At 50.2% G+C, this 13,371-nt stretch overlaps 1 protein-coding gene and 1 non-coding gene across 2 annotated transcripts in view; one reads left to right on the forward strand and one right to left on the reverse strand.

The window, feature by feature from the left end:
- Positions 1 to 8,194: 8,194 nt before the first annotated feature.
- Positions 8,195 to 8,266, reverse strand: TRNAE-UUC. Its single transcript has one exon. It is a non-coding gene; the product is annotated as a tRNA-Glu (tRNA).
- A 12-nt stretch (positions 8,267 to 8,278) lies between these two features.
- Positions 8,279 to 13,371, forward strand: part of LOC125427984 — a 47,555-nt gene continuing 42,462 nt past the window's right edge. The window contains exons 1-3 of the mRNA XM_048487551.1: positions 8,279 to 8,469; positions 8,697 to 8,700; positions 11,275 to 11,416. Coding sequence (XP_048343508.1) covers positions 8,279 to 8,469; positions 8,697 to 8,700; positions 11,275 to 11,416 — 337 coding nt within the window. The remainder of the gene's footprint in view (positions 8,470 to 8,696; positions 8,701 to 11,274; positions 11,417 to 13,371) is intronic.

Here is a 13,371-nt window from a genome sequence, read left to right on the forward strand (position 1 = left end):
GAGCGGCTGCTAGTCTGAGCAAGAAATGCTGACCTTGATTAATCAATATTTGCTCAGTATAAGGCAGTATGTTGTGCAATCACATGCAAGTAACTCAGTCCTACAGTCTAGGATGAATCATTTATCACAAATGCAGGGGCGGAGCGAGGGCGAACTGTGCCCGGCACCCCTGCCACACACCCGCCCACCCCGGAACGCCCTGGCCACACCGCCACACAAGCCCGGGGCGTCGCACCCCGCCCTGCCCCGTTGGCACTACGCCACTGCATAAATGAAGCATCTGGGGCAGTTACCAGAATTCTTTTGTGCAGAAGCTAAAATTCAGGGCTAAAAGAAAACCATCTGCCCAAATCCATGTCCTCCTTAATGTGCATGCTTACGCTATGGAACCCACACATGCGCAATAAGGAAATGGGTGGCTGAGTGCCAGTACTGCAAACCATTTCACATGCTGTCGCAGGAGATCTGGCAAGGAGCACGCCTGTGTCACCCCCCTCCCTAGTTCTACCTCAGTAGGCTTGGCTGAGAAGCTGAGGCTTAGAGGGAGAACATCTGCTTGGCATAGAGAAGGTCCCAGGTTCAGGCCTTGTCCAGCATGGCATAGTGGTTAAGAGCAGGTGCACTCTAATCTGGAGAACTGGGTTTGATTCCCTGCTCTGCCACTTGAGCTGTGGAGGCTTATTTGGTGAACTGGACACGCCAGCTGGGTAACCTTGGGCTGGTCACAGTTCTTTGGAGCTCTCTCAGCCACACCCATCTCACAGGATGTTTGTTGTGGGGAGAGGGGAAGGGAAAGGAGATTGTAAACCCGTTTGAGTCTCCTTACAGGAGAGAGGGGGATATAAATCCAAAATTACCATCATCATCATCATCTTCTCCTCCTCCTCCTCCTCCTCCTTCTTCTTCTCCTTCTCCTTCTTCTCCTTCTCCTTCTCCTTCTCCTTCTCCTTCTCCTCCTCCTCCTCCTTCTTCTTCTTCTCCCTCTCCTTCTCCTTCTCCTCCTCCTCCTCCTCCTCCTCCTCCTCCTCCTCCTCCTTCTTCTCCTTCTCCTCCTCCTCCTCCTCCTCCTCCTCCTCCTCCTCCTCCTCCTCCTTCTTCATCTGGGGAACTAGGTCATCATAGCCACTGGCAGGGGATGGGGAAAGGGTAGGATTGCCAGCTCCAAGTTTGGAAATTTCTGGAGATTTAGGGGTGGAACCTGGGAACGTCAGGGGCATCAGTAGGGTACCATACCATAGAGTCCAGCCTCCAAAGCTTCCATTTTCTCCAGGGGAACTGATCTCTGTAGTCTGCAAATGACTGGGCCCTACAGGTTGGGTCCCCTACCAAGCACATCTGGCAAAGTTTCCATGGCAGAGGTACAACATGTACAATAACTCGACAGCAGCAGGTACCAAAAGACAACAAAATGTTCTTAGAATGTAGCAAGGTCTACTCTGGGCCCTGCTAGGCCATAACCAGCTACAGCCAGCAACCAATATAACAAGCTTTGTTAGAAACAAAGGCTTGTCTTTTAAGGGATCTTGCCAAAATAGCTGCACAATACAATAACTCTCCAAGACACGACCCGGATGACTTGACTGAAGATAGAAGGATGCAACTCTGCACTGTTAGCTTTATACCCAGCCAGCCTTGTATGATAGCGGAGTCAGAAATGATTTGTTCCATTTCTGATCGTGTTTTTAATAAAGGTGAAATTATGTTTTTATTTCTTTATAAGTTAGATAGGAAAAAGTTGTATTAGATAGAAAGTAGGAATTGTAGTTGTATTTTGTATTCGTATCTGCATGAAACCTCCTTTGCTCAAGGCAGGAATCCACCCCTGCTCCACCTGGGCATGTCCCTTTTCATTTGCAAAAACCACGAATGGACATTTGACAAAAGGGAACCCCAGAAGAAGCACATCCATCTGCCTAATCCCACCAGCAGGCAGATAAGGGTGCCGTCGTCGTTAGGTTTTGTTTCCTGGCCCCAAGCGCCCAAAAGGACTCTTTTTGTGTTTTTCCCGCCTGTGCCTAGGTCATCGCCTCGCCCTGCTTCTGCCGCGAAATTCGAGAAGGGACTGCCCTCTGGACTCTAATTGGCTCCTATGTATTTGCGGATGAACAATTGGCTCCTATGTATTTGTGAATGAATGATTGTAGGTTGTCCTGTACCCTCCCGGATTTCCCGGGCGGGAGACTGTATATAAAAGTTGCTGTAAAGCTGCTGGGGAGCGCAGTTGCCATGGTGTGGAGGTGCTGACACGTAGGCCAGCATCTCAATAAACTCATTTTTATTTTTCACTATTCTCGCTGTGTTGGGTCCCGTTTCTGTTCCTCTGCGCTGCCGAGAGCTGGCGTATCTGAGAGAATAAAAGTTACCCAGGCAGCACAGTAACATGTATGTTACAGATTCATGGGGAAAAGGTTCGACGCTGCAAAGCGGGGATTTGGAATAGGGAAGAGTCAGTTCCCTTCCGTTTCCCACAGCCATTGAGCAGGAATATGTGGGGCAAACCCATCACTTATTCGGTATAAATTATTCAGACTGGCCCAGACCTAACGCTTCTTGGAGAAGTAGGTTCCCACTAGAGATGCCAGCCCCCAGGTGAGACCTGGGGATCCTCTGGCATTACAGCTCCTCTGCAGACTCAAGAGATAACTTTCCCTGGGAGAAAATTGGATAGTGGATTCCATGGCATTGGATAGTGGATTCCATGGCATTGGATAGTGGATTCCATGGTACTGATAGCGGAGCCAGAAGTGAATTTATTCCACTTCTGGATTTGTTCTGAATAAAGATTAAACAATGTTTTATTTCTGTATTAGGTAGGTAGGAGCCAACTGTATTAGACAGAACATAGGATTTGTAGTTATCTTTTGTATCCTCTGTATTTGCGTCTGCATGGAACCTCCTTGGCTCAAGGCAGGAATGCACCCCTGCTCCACCTGAGCCTCTCCCTTTCACTTGCAAAACTCTTGATGGACGCTGACAAAGGGGACCCCGGAAGAAGCGCCTCGCCCTGCCTAATCTCGCCAGCCGGCAGATAAGGGGGCCATCGTCACCAAGTTTCGTTTCCCGACCCCAAGCGCCCAAGGGACTCTTTTGTGTTCTTCCTGCAAGCGCATACATCATCGCCTCGCCTTACTCCAGCCGCGAGATCCACGAAGGGGCTGCCCATCGAACTCTGATCGGTTCCCATGTATTGCAAATGCATGATTGGTTACTGTGTATTTTGTTAATGAATGGTGGTGGGCTGTCTCGTATTCTCCCAGACTCCCGACGGGAGAAAGGGCATTTAAGGTGTTGTAAAGCTGCTAGGCAGTTGCAGTTGCCGTGGAGCGGAGGTGCTGACACTCAGGTCAGCATCTCAATAAAACATTATTTTATTCACCATACTCGCTGTGTCGGGTCCCGTTTGTGTTCCCCTGCGCTGCCGAGAGCTGGGTGGTCTGGAGCTAATAAAAGTTACCAGGCAGCGCGGTAACAGTACCTGAGGTCCCTGTTCTCCTCAGGCCCCACCCCCAACTCTCCAGGAGTGTCCTAACCTGGGTCTGGTCACCCTATGCCCCCATTCCCACCAGGGGAGACCGGGCAACTACAGTTCCCACGACTTGTTTACAGATTGCCGACAGTGGAACTGAAAAGGCCTGACCTCCCATTTGCCAGGATGTATTGTTCCCTGGCCGAAAAAACAGTCTTCATGAGCGAAGACGGTCTCTCCCGCGCATCCGCACGCCCCCTTGTTCCATCCAATTAAACAACAATGTGACTTTCGTTCTGTTTCCCTGCCCAGAGCTGCCGGAGGATTGTGTTCTGCTCTTGGCTGTCAGCTCGGACATTCCTCTGTCAAATTCGGTTAGGTGAACTCAAGCGTGGGCCTCTCGGGGCTCTGCCCGTCACCCTAACATACATTGGAGCTGCCATGAAGTTATGAGGCGGTGGAGATCTGACCACCAGCGCACCCCAGGAAACCACAGGGAGAAAAATGGCCTGCATTTCTGGATTTAAACATCGGCAAATGGCCTGGTCACTGGGAAATGGAACCAGAATGGGATGGTCAACTGAGCGTAAAAAAAACTCACTTGACCTTCTCTTGAGCCTTACAAAAATTAATTTATACCTTCCTCCCCAATGGCGACCCACCATTCTCCTCTTCTTTTTATCCTCACAACAATCCTGTAAAGTAGGTCAGGCTGAGAGGTTGTGACTGGTTGAATGTCGCCCAATGAGCCTACAATGCATGAGCAGGGATTCAAATCCAGGTCTCTCAAATACTAGTCCGGCACTCTTAACCCCTACACCGCACTGGTTTCAACAACAACCCTGATGTGTCGAAATCGGCAGGAGATTTTTTTTTATGTTATGGAGATAAGGAATGGGTGCTAAATGAGTGCAGTTTGAGCTGCACAAGGACACAGGCTGATGAAAAAGCTGGCAAACCGCAGAGTAGAAACTTGCAGTGTAATCCTTCACATGCTTATTCAGAAGTGAAATGGTATGTATTCGGATACCTGCACTTAAATGAACAGTTACTCTGTCTAGGCCCTTTCCCCACTCACCTTTGACCACCCTTTGCTGCGTGATGCTCTCAGCGCGCGGCATCTCTGGCGCGCGCCCAGGCTTCCCCTAAGGCACCGTTTTGAGGAGCGCCAGGGATGCCGTGCGCTGAGGGGGCACGACAGCGGCAGCATTGGGGCGGCTGCGCTGTTGCCGCCCCTGTAGTGGGGAGTGCCCTGGGACCCCGCGCTACTTGAAGAGAGTAGCGCGGGGCTTAAGGTAAGTGGGGAAAGGGCCTCTGAATCAGTGCAGTTTAGTGCTTAGACTAGAGCAGGGGTAGGGAACCTTTAACACTCAAAGAGCCATTTGGACCCATTTTCCACGGGAAAAGAAACACTTGGAGCCGCAAATAATTTTTGACATTTAAAATAAAGATAACACTGTGTATATAGGGTTTTTTTAACCTTTTACTCCGCTCATTCTGAGAAGCGCATGGATGCGTCCGCCCTGCTGCCTGCAGGGCGGGCAAGGATGGGGTCAGCAGCTCGGCCTCGCCAGCCGCCGGGAAAGCGCCTGCCCCTCTCCAACGGGGCGGGCGAGAGGGGAAGCCTGCAGCATGGCCCAGCCAGCTGCGGGCAGTTGGTGCGCCCGCCCTGCTGCTTGCAGGGCGGGCAAGGATGGGGCTGGCAGCTCGGCTCGTGGAGCCACAGTGCAAGGGCAGAAGAGCCGCATGTGGCTCTGGAGCTGCAGGTTCCCTACCCATGGACTAGAGCAACTAGGATCTGGGAGATCTGAATTTAAATTCTTACACTGCCATGATGAATGTTGAGCAACCACAGGCCAGTTGGTCTTTCTCAGAGCGGACAGAAAGAAAAATCATGTATGCTGCCCTCAGGTTGCTGCAGGACAGGTGAAATAGAAATGAGTCACACTGTTAGACTTAAGATGCATCTCGTTGCCATAACTTTCTTTTCTTGGGCTTAGATTCTTAAAGACAAGCAGAGCAGAGGATGGATGAGGGAAATGACAGCCAAGAGGGAAAAGAGAAGATATATTTGCCAGCGTTCTGCTAGCCTTTCTGCCTTTAATAACAGTACCAGGTAAAGAGAGGGTTGCCGACGGAATGAGAGAAAAATACCTGGTCTCTTTAAGAGAAGCTTAAAGGCCCACTATGGTGCCCTTCATCCCATGAAAAGCTTCAGCTGCCCATTCTTACTCCTTAAGCCTCTATTAAAGGGGCAGGACGTTTTTCTTGAAACCTCTATCCATTCTGCCTTTAGGGGAGGGATGCCAGGACATGAGGATCCCCTGGAATTTCAGCTCACCTCCAGACGGCAGGGATCCGTTCCCCTGGAGAAAATGGAAGAAGGATGGACTGAGGTCCTTATCTTTACCAGGCTCTACCCCCCACCCCAATCCCCAGGTATTTCTCAACCCGGACCTGGCAGCCCAATCTCCATCCAGACCCACGCAGAGCTGGTAATAGGACCAGGCCAGATGGGAAACGTAGGCTCCATGTCGAACTGCTCCTTAGGCATTTTTGAAATCGGTTCTCAATACAGATGACTTATGTATCATACACTGTATTTATTTATTTTACCTGTATTTTTTTTACCTTTATTCAGCAGTGGCGTAGGAGGTTAAGAGCTCATGTATCTAATCTGGAGGGACCGGGTTTGATTCCCAGCTCTGCCGCCTGAGCTGTGGAGGCTTATCTGGGGAATTCAGATTAGCCTGTGCACTCCCACACACGCCAGCTGGGTGACCTTGGGCTAGTCACAGCTTCTCAGAGCTCTCTCAGCCCCACCTACCTCACAGGGTGTTTGTTGTGAGGGGGGGAAGGGCAAGGAGATTGTAAGCCCGTTTGAGTCTCCTGCAGGAGAGAAAGGGGGGATATAAATCCAAATTCCTCCTCCTCCTCCTCCTCCTCCTCCTTTTATGATTATGCACCTGCTTTAAAATAATAATATTTTGCAGTAAAGGATCTTCCCTTGACCCTTTTTACAGTATTAATATTTTATAGCTCGGGGTCCCCGTTGCCTCCCCCAAGGGAGCATGCCCCCTCAAAAACATAGGCCATGCCAATTGCTGGTGGCTAGGGGGAAACCTGGCAACTCAAGTTTAGGGGCAGGTTCAAGGTCTTCTACGGACATCAGGGCTATTCTGCACAGCTCTTTTCCAAGCGATGGCGCTGAAAATCCCTGCATCTCTGTCGAAGAGAAGCAATTGGGACCATAAAGTCGGGATGCTCTCCTGGATGCTGGCGACCTTGAAAGTTTTGGAGATGGGCGGGAAACCTCCTTAAGAGCTGACAGCACGGCTTTGCAACGGCGCTTCCTGCCAGGTTGGACTGACTTTGACCTAAATAGCTTATTAAATATTTAACAGGAGGCAAAAACAAGCCAAACGCAGCAGCCGGACTCCTGGGAGGTTTTGACGGCCGCGTGTGGTTGGCATAAATGAATGCCCGGAAGAGATGTTGCGTAGAGCTCCGTCCCGACCCAGCTGGGCTCATGAAGGCATCAGCCAGCCAGTAGGGGGCAGTGGCAAAGCCTTGAACTGAATGGATTCTGCCGGCTTTCCTCCCTCCTGTAATTACAGCGCAGCAGTCTATAAGCTGGGCATCTTCCAGGGTGGCATGACTGGTGCCCCATGCTCAGCCAAAAGGAACCCAACGCCAAGGGCTAAGGTTGCCAGCTTGGGAAATTCCTGGAGACTCTGGGGCAGGGGTCTGCAACCTGCGGCTCTCCAGATGTTCATGGACTTCAGATGTTCATGGACCAATTGGCCGTGCTGGCAGGGGCTGGTGGGATTTGTAGTCCATGAACATCTAAAGAGTCGCAGGTTGCAGACCCCTGCTCTGGGGGAAGGGCCAAGGGAGGGTGGGATTTGGGGAAAGACCTCTGCCAGGTACAAAGCATAGGGTTGCCAACCTCCAGGCGGTGGCCGGAGACCTATTACAATGGATCTCCAGGTAACAGAGATCAGCTCCCTTGGAGGCTGCTTTGGAAGGTGGTGGAGCATCTGGTATTATATACTCCACTTGAAGTCCACCCCATCCCAAAATCCCGCCCTCCTAAAGCTCCACCCCCCCCTTCAATTCTCCAGGTATTTTCCAATCTGGAGCTGGCAGTACCATAGAGTCCATTATCAAAAGCAGCCATTTTCCCCAGGAAAATGTCAGCTGGAGATGGAGTTGCCAGCTCTGGCCTGGGGAGCAATTTTGGGTGTGGAGCTGGGAGCCCAAGCAGGGCAGGGTTTGGATTGGGGAGGGAACTGGGGCCCCTTCCACACATGCAAAATAATGCGTTTTCAAAACACTTTCACAACTGTTTGCAAGTGGATTTTGCTATTCCGCACAGCTTCAAAGAGCACTGAAAGCAGTTTGAAAGTGCATTATTCTGCATGTGCGGAGTGAGCCCCAGCTAGCTATAGAGGGGAACACAGAAAACATCCACTGAGCTGCACAATGTACAACAAAAGGACATTTTTATGCAATATACTTTTAATACAAACACCGTGGAACCGCATCTTCCCAGCCTCCACAGACACAAGAGGCTTTCAAAAGTACCACATTTTAATGGTACTCATTGTGCAGATTATTGTACTTATTCTTAATGTTTTAATGCCCGAAAGGGGAGTGTTGGACTCGGAAAATAAAATAATTTTTTAAAAATTAATGATGCAATGATGCTGGAAAGAAAAAGCTTTTTTCCCATACCGGGAGTCGAACCCGGGCCGCCTGGGTGAAAACCAGGAATCCTAACCGCTAGACCATATGGGAAAACGGTAGCAAATGAGCTGTCGCTGGTCGGGTCAAGACGAGAAAAGAGAAGGCATGAAAGCTGATGTCTTCCACCTACTGGGCGAAAAGGCAACTGCAACACTGAAGAAACAATCCGAATTCGGACCTCTGTCTGTATCGGCGCAGCCAAATCCGATGCGGCTTTGCCCAGCTTCCAGCGTGGAGCAGGTCTCCTTCTCAAGGCAATGTGCCTTTGGAAGGGAACTGCAACTTTAACGGATTCCCATCCGGTTCCTCCAATGTAGGGTGCCTGGGGGTGGGTGGGTGCGTGGGGATTGCTGGGTGGGGTTAATAATTCGCACCTGGGAGAATTAATGGCTGATCCCTTTTAAAGGCGGCTGGGCTTTCCCTAGCCTTTAAGATTTCCCCTTCTGTTGATCTTCTCGTAAAATGGGGTGCTGGCTTGCAGTCAGGTGAGTCCTGGGAAGGCGTGATGGAAAAGTTTTAGGAGATGGTGGGTCGCTTGGGAGGAGGGGAACGTTTCTATCTCATGGTTTCTTAAGGGGTGGTGGGAACAGGGGAGAGCTCACCTGCCGCGGGGGGGGGGGGGGCAGTAGATCCTATGGGTGCCCAAATTGCAACCCACAACCCATTTATTTATTGCAAAGTGACAACACGGCAATTTAACCTGAATGCTGAGGTTTTCGTTTAGAAAAAACAGTTCGCTCCGAGGCACATGTTACTCGGGAGTAAGCTTGGTGAAGCAACCGTGCAATGCTTCGAATGGGTGAATCACGACACTAGGAGGCTTTATTCAGAAGCAAACCCCATTGCCAGCAACCGAGCTTACTCCCAGGTAAAGGATCATGCCCAGGCCAGCCTAGGGGTGTGTGTGTGTGTGTGTGTGTGTGTGTGTGTGTACACACGGGGGTGATTCCCCCCACATGATTAACTCTGTGCCCACGTGCCCACAGAAAGAGCTCTGAGTGCCACCTCTGGCACCCATGCCATAGGTTCACCACCGCTGTCCTATGGGGTTAGACTAGAGCAGACCTGGGCATTATACGGCCCGCGGGCCACATCCGGCCCGCCGGATGACCCTGACTGGCCCTCCTGCCGTGCTGGGGAGCGAGGCGCCTTTGAAAGCCCCACAGAAGCCGGTTGCCTTGGCTGCTGGCTTCTGCAGGGCTTTCAAAAGCGCCTCGCCCCCCTGCCTTTTGGCCCAGCCCTCCACAATATTTTCTGTTTCTTATATGGCCCCGTGGAAAAAATAATTGCCCACCCCTGGACTAGAGGGTGAATTGAGGATGGCTCCAAATCTGCAGCACTGCTTCCATAAGGGTATAGGAACTAGTTTAATTTTATTTATTGGGCTGTCCCACCGTCCGTCCCACCTGCACTGGGAACCCGAAGTGGCACACACCGTTTTCCTCCTCTCCATTTTGTCATCACAACAACCCTGTGAGGTGGGCTACGCTGAGTGTGTGTTTCTGGCCAAAAGTAACCCAGGATGCTTCCATGGTAGAATAAGGATTTGAATTTGGGTCTCCCAAATCAAGGACTGCCAATTCTGGGTTGGGAAGGTAATTTGGGGAGGGGGGTACAGCCTGAGGTGTGTGCAAGAGGAGGGACTTCAATAGAGCCACCGAGTCTGCCTTTCAAAGCAATCATTGTCTCCAAGTGGACTGATCTTTGTTGCTTGGAGATCAGTTGTAATAACAGATCTCCAGCCACTGCCTGGAGGTTGGTAACCCAACCTAGTTCCTAGCCCAACACTAACCACTACACCTACTGGCTCATATGTACACCTGCCCCACCTTTATTTAGATGTGCACTGTGTTAATACCTAAATACCTGGGATCTACCTGGCTTTATTGGTTAGCTGAAGCCTCTCTTCAGCCTCTCTTGGTTAGCTGAAGGCTCTCTTGGGAGCAGCAGTGGCGTAGTGGTGAAGAGCAGGTGTACTCCTAATCTGGAGGAACCAGGTGTGAGCCCCTGCTCTGCCACTTGAGCTGTGGAGGCTTATCTGGGGAATTCAGATTAGCCTGTGCACTCCAACACGCCAGCTGGGTGACCTTGGGCTAGTCACAGCTCTAAGGAGCTCTCCCAGCCCCACCTACCTCACAGGGTGTCTGTTGTGGGGAGAGAAAGGGAAAGGAGCTTGTAAGCCACCTTGAGTCTCTTTACAGGACAGAAAGGTGGGGGTATGAATCCAATTCTCCTTCTCTTCCTCTAGTGGAGTATAGAAGAATCAGTTAGGAACAAACTGGGACTTCGGAGTTCTTTTTCCCAGGGCTGGTTTGGTTACTTGAAGGGCCCATAGCAGAGGTGGGATCCAGCAGGTTCTCACCAGTTCCCGAGAGTGGGTTACTAATTATTTGTGTGTGCCGAGAGTGGGTTACTAATTGGGTCTGCTTTTCCGTTGGAAATTCCATTAGGTCCAAAAATCATAAAGGCCTGTTGTTTCCTATGTGGCTGGTTAGCAAGGTAGAAAATGGGATAATTCTCCCGGTTGGGCTGTTTTAAAAACATGGTAAAGTTCCTTGTTTAAGGAAAGTATCCTTCTTTTGATTTCTAGAAACAAAATTAAGTATTTGAAAGTATTAAGTATTTGACAGGCAGTCAATTAGAGGAGAAGTAGTTGTTTCTGTTGGCAGTAGACGATAGGACTTGATATAATGAGTTTAAATTATGGACAGAAAGATACCAGCTGGAAATTAGGAACTTTTTTTTACAGTAAGAGTTTTTTACAGTAACAGAGAAATTATTAATGCCCCGCCCCCGGAATGCCCGGCCACACCCCGTCGTGCCCCGCCATCCCCATTGGTGCTACTCCACTGCTTGAATCCCACCACCATGGGAACCTGTTACTAAAATTTTTGGATCCCACCACTGGCCCATAGTAAGGTTGCCAATCTCCAGAAAGGGGCTGGATCTTTCCCTGGGGCCTGCCAGGTTACAGAGATCAGTTCCCATGAATACGCTGGCAGCTTTGGAGGGTGGCCTCCAAGCGCATTACACCCTGCTGCGCTTCCCTTGCTCTCCAGGCTGCGCCTCCAAATCCCCAGGAATCCCCCAAGCCAAAGTTGGCAGCTGTCGTCACCCACTGTTTTAATTCTCCTGTCTTTTCCAGATTGTTCCTTGTCGCCCTTCTGGCCCCCGGAAGCTGGTTTCAGTGGGCTCCTGCAGGTATCTCTGGTGAGGCGCTGGCCGCGTTGGGTTCACTGGCACCGAAGGGCACGCAACAACTTCCTTCTGTTCCGACTCTTGGTCTGTTCAGCAGAGAACAAAGCATCGTCCTTGCTTTCAGACAGTGGCGTACCTAGGCAAACTGGAGCCCTGGGCAAAACCTGAGTTTGATGCCCCCCCAACAACAACAATAACCTTTATTAGGCATTGAAAGAAAGAAAGAAAGAAAGAAAGAAAGAAAGAAAGAAAGAAAGAAAGAAAGAAAGAAAGAAAACAAGCATTGGCAGGAAGGGGGTGGATTTAAAAAGAGAATCTGGGGACATTTAGGGTGTGCCTGCTGTCAGGGGTGCAATTATTAAGATAGCACCACCAAAATTTCAGAGTATCTTCATGAGCCCCTACTGATGATACCACCCAGGTTTGATGAAGTTTGGTTCAGGGGGTCCAAAGTTATGGACCCTCAAAGGTGTAGCCCCCATCTCCTATTAGCTCCCATTGGAAACAATGGGGGATGGGGACACTCCCTATGGGAATCCATAACTTTGGACTCCCTAAACCAAATCTCACCAAACCTGTGTGATATCATTAGGATAGTCTCCTGAAAAATCCCTGAAATTTTGGTGCTGCCTAAAAACTGCGCCCCCTGCAGGCCAAAAACAGAAAAAACACTGAAAATTCAAAAAATCCCACCTGCATTTTTGGCGCCCCCCACAAGGTGGCGCCCTGGGCAACTGCCCACTTTGCCCAATGGGACGAATGCCTCTGCTTTCAGAGTAGGGCAGTGGTGGCGAACCTATGGCACGGGTGCCAGAGGTGACACTCAGAGCCCTCTCTGTGGGCACGCGTGCACAGAGTTAGTCATGTGATAATAGTGTAATTATTTCAGGGAGATTATTAGCGTTAAACCTAAGACCTAGTTTATTTATTTTATTTATTTATTATATTTTTAGACCGCCCTCCCCAGGAGGCTCAGGGAAGGAGTGTAGTTTTGGGGAAGCAGTGTAGGTAATCCTGTTAAGCACCACTGATTTTCATGGGAAGAACGAAAGCATGATCCTTTGCCTGGGAGTAAGCTCGGTTGCTGGCAGTGGGGTTTGCTTCTGAGTAAACCCTCCTAGGGTCGTGATTCACCTGTTTGAAGCGTTGCACAGTTGCTTCAAAGCAAAGCCACCAACTACCACCAAGCTTACTCCCGAGTAACGCGTGCCTTGGAGCTAACTGTTTTTTCTATACTAAAACCTCAGTATTCAGGTTAAACTGTCATGTTGGCACTTTGCGATAAACAAGTGGGTTTTGGGTTGTAGTTTGGGCACTCGGTCTCGAAAAGGTTCGCCATCACTGGAGTAGGGTTTGCCAGATATTCTCTGGCCTCTAGCAGGGGGTGGGGGTGGGTAACCCAGGTTGGGAAGCTCCCAGACATTTGGGGATGGAGGACAGGGATCTCAGTGGGGTACAAGGACATAGAGCCCCCCCCCCCCTCCAAAACATCCATTTCCGCCGGGAAAACTATTGTCATTAGTCTGGAGATGAGCTGCAATTCCAGGTGATTCCCCAGGTTCCACCTGGAGGCAGGTAACCCTCTTTCAGAGTCAGGAGAATGGCATTCCTTTTAGTGCTTTGATCCTGTAAGCACTTATAGCAGTGGTTCTCAACCTTTCAATCCCGCAACCCTTTAATACAGTTCCTTAAGTTGTGGTGACCCCAACCATAAAATTGGCATATATAAAATATAAAAAGACCGTTTTCTGATGGTCTTGGGTGACCCCTGTGAAAGGGTTGTTCGACCCTCAAAGGGGTCGCGACCCCCAGGTTGAGAACCACTGACTTATAGGAATGGTGGTCTCTTCTTTCCATAGCTTTCCTCTGTCCTAGAGGACAGCCTTTTCAAGTTTATACTCCTGAGCGCCCCTGGACATAGCAGATGCTGGAAGCTGGGCCATTTGCTGTGCTGCAGA

This window comes from Sphaerodactylus townsendi, linkage group LG03, assembly GCF_021028975.2.
Source record: "Sphaerodactylus townsendi isolate TG3544 linkage group LG03, MPM_Stown_v2.3, whole genome shotgun sequence".
Lineage (NCBI taxonomy): Eukaryota > Metazoa > Chordata > Lepidosauria > Squamata > Sphaerodactylidae > Sphaerodactylus > Sphaerodactylus townsendi.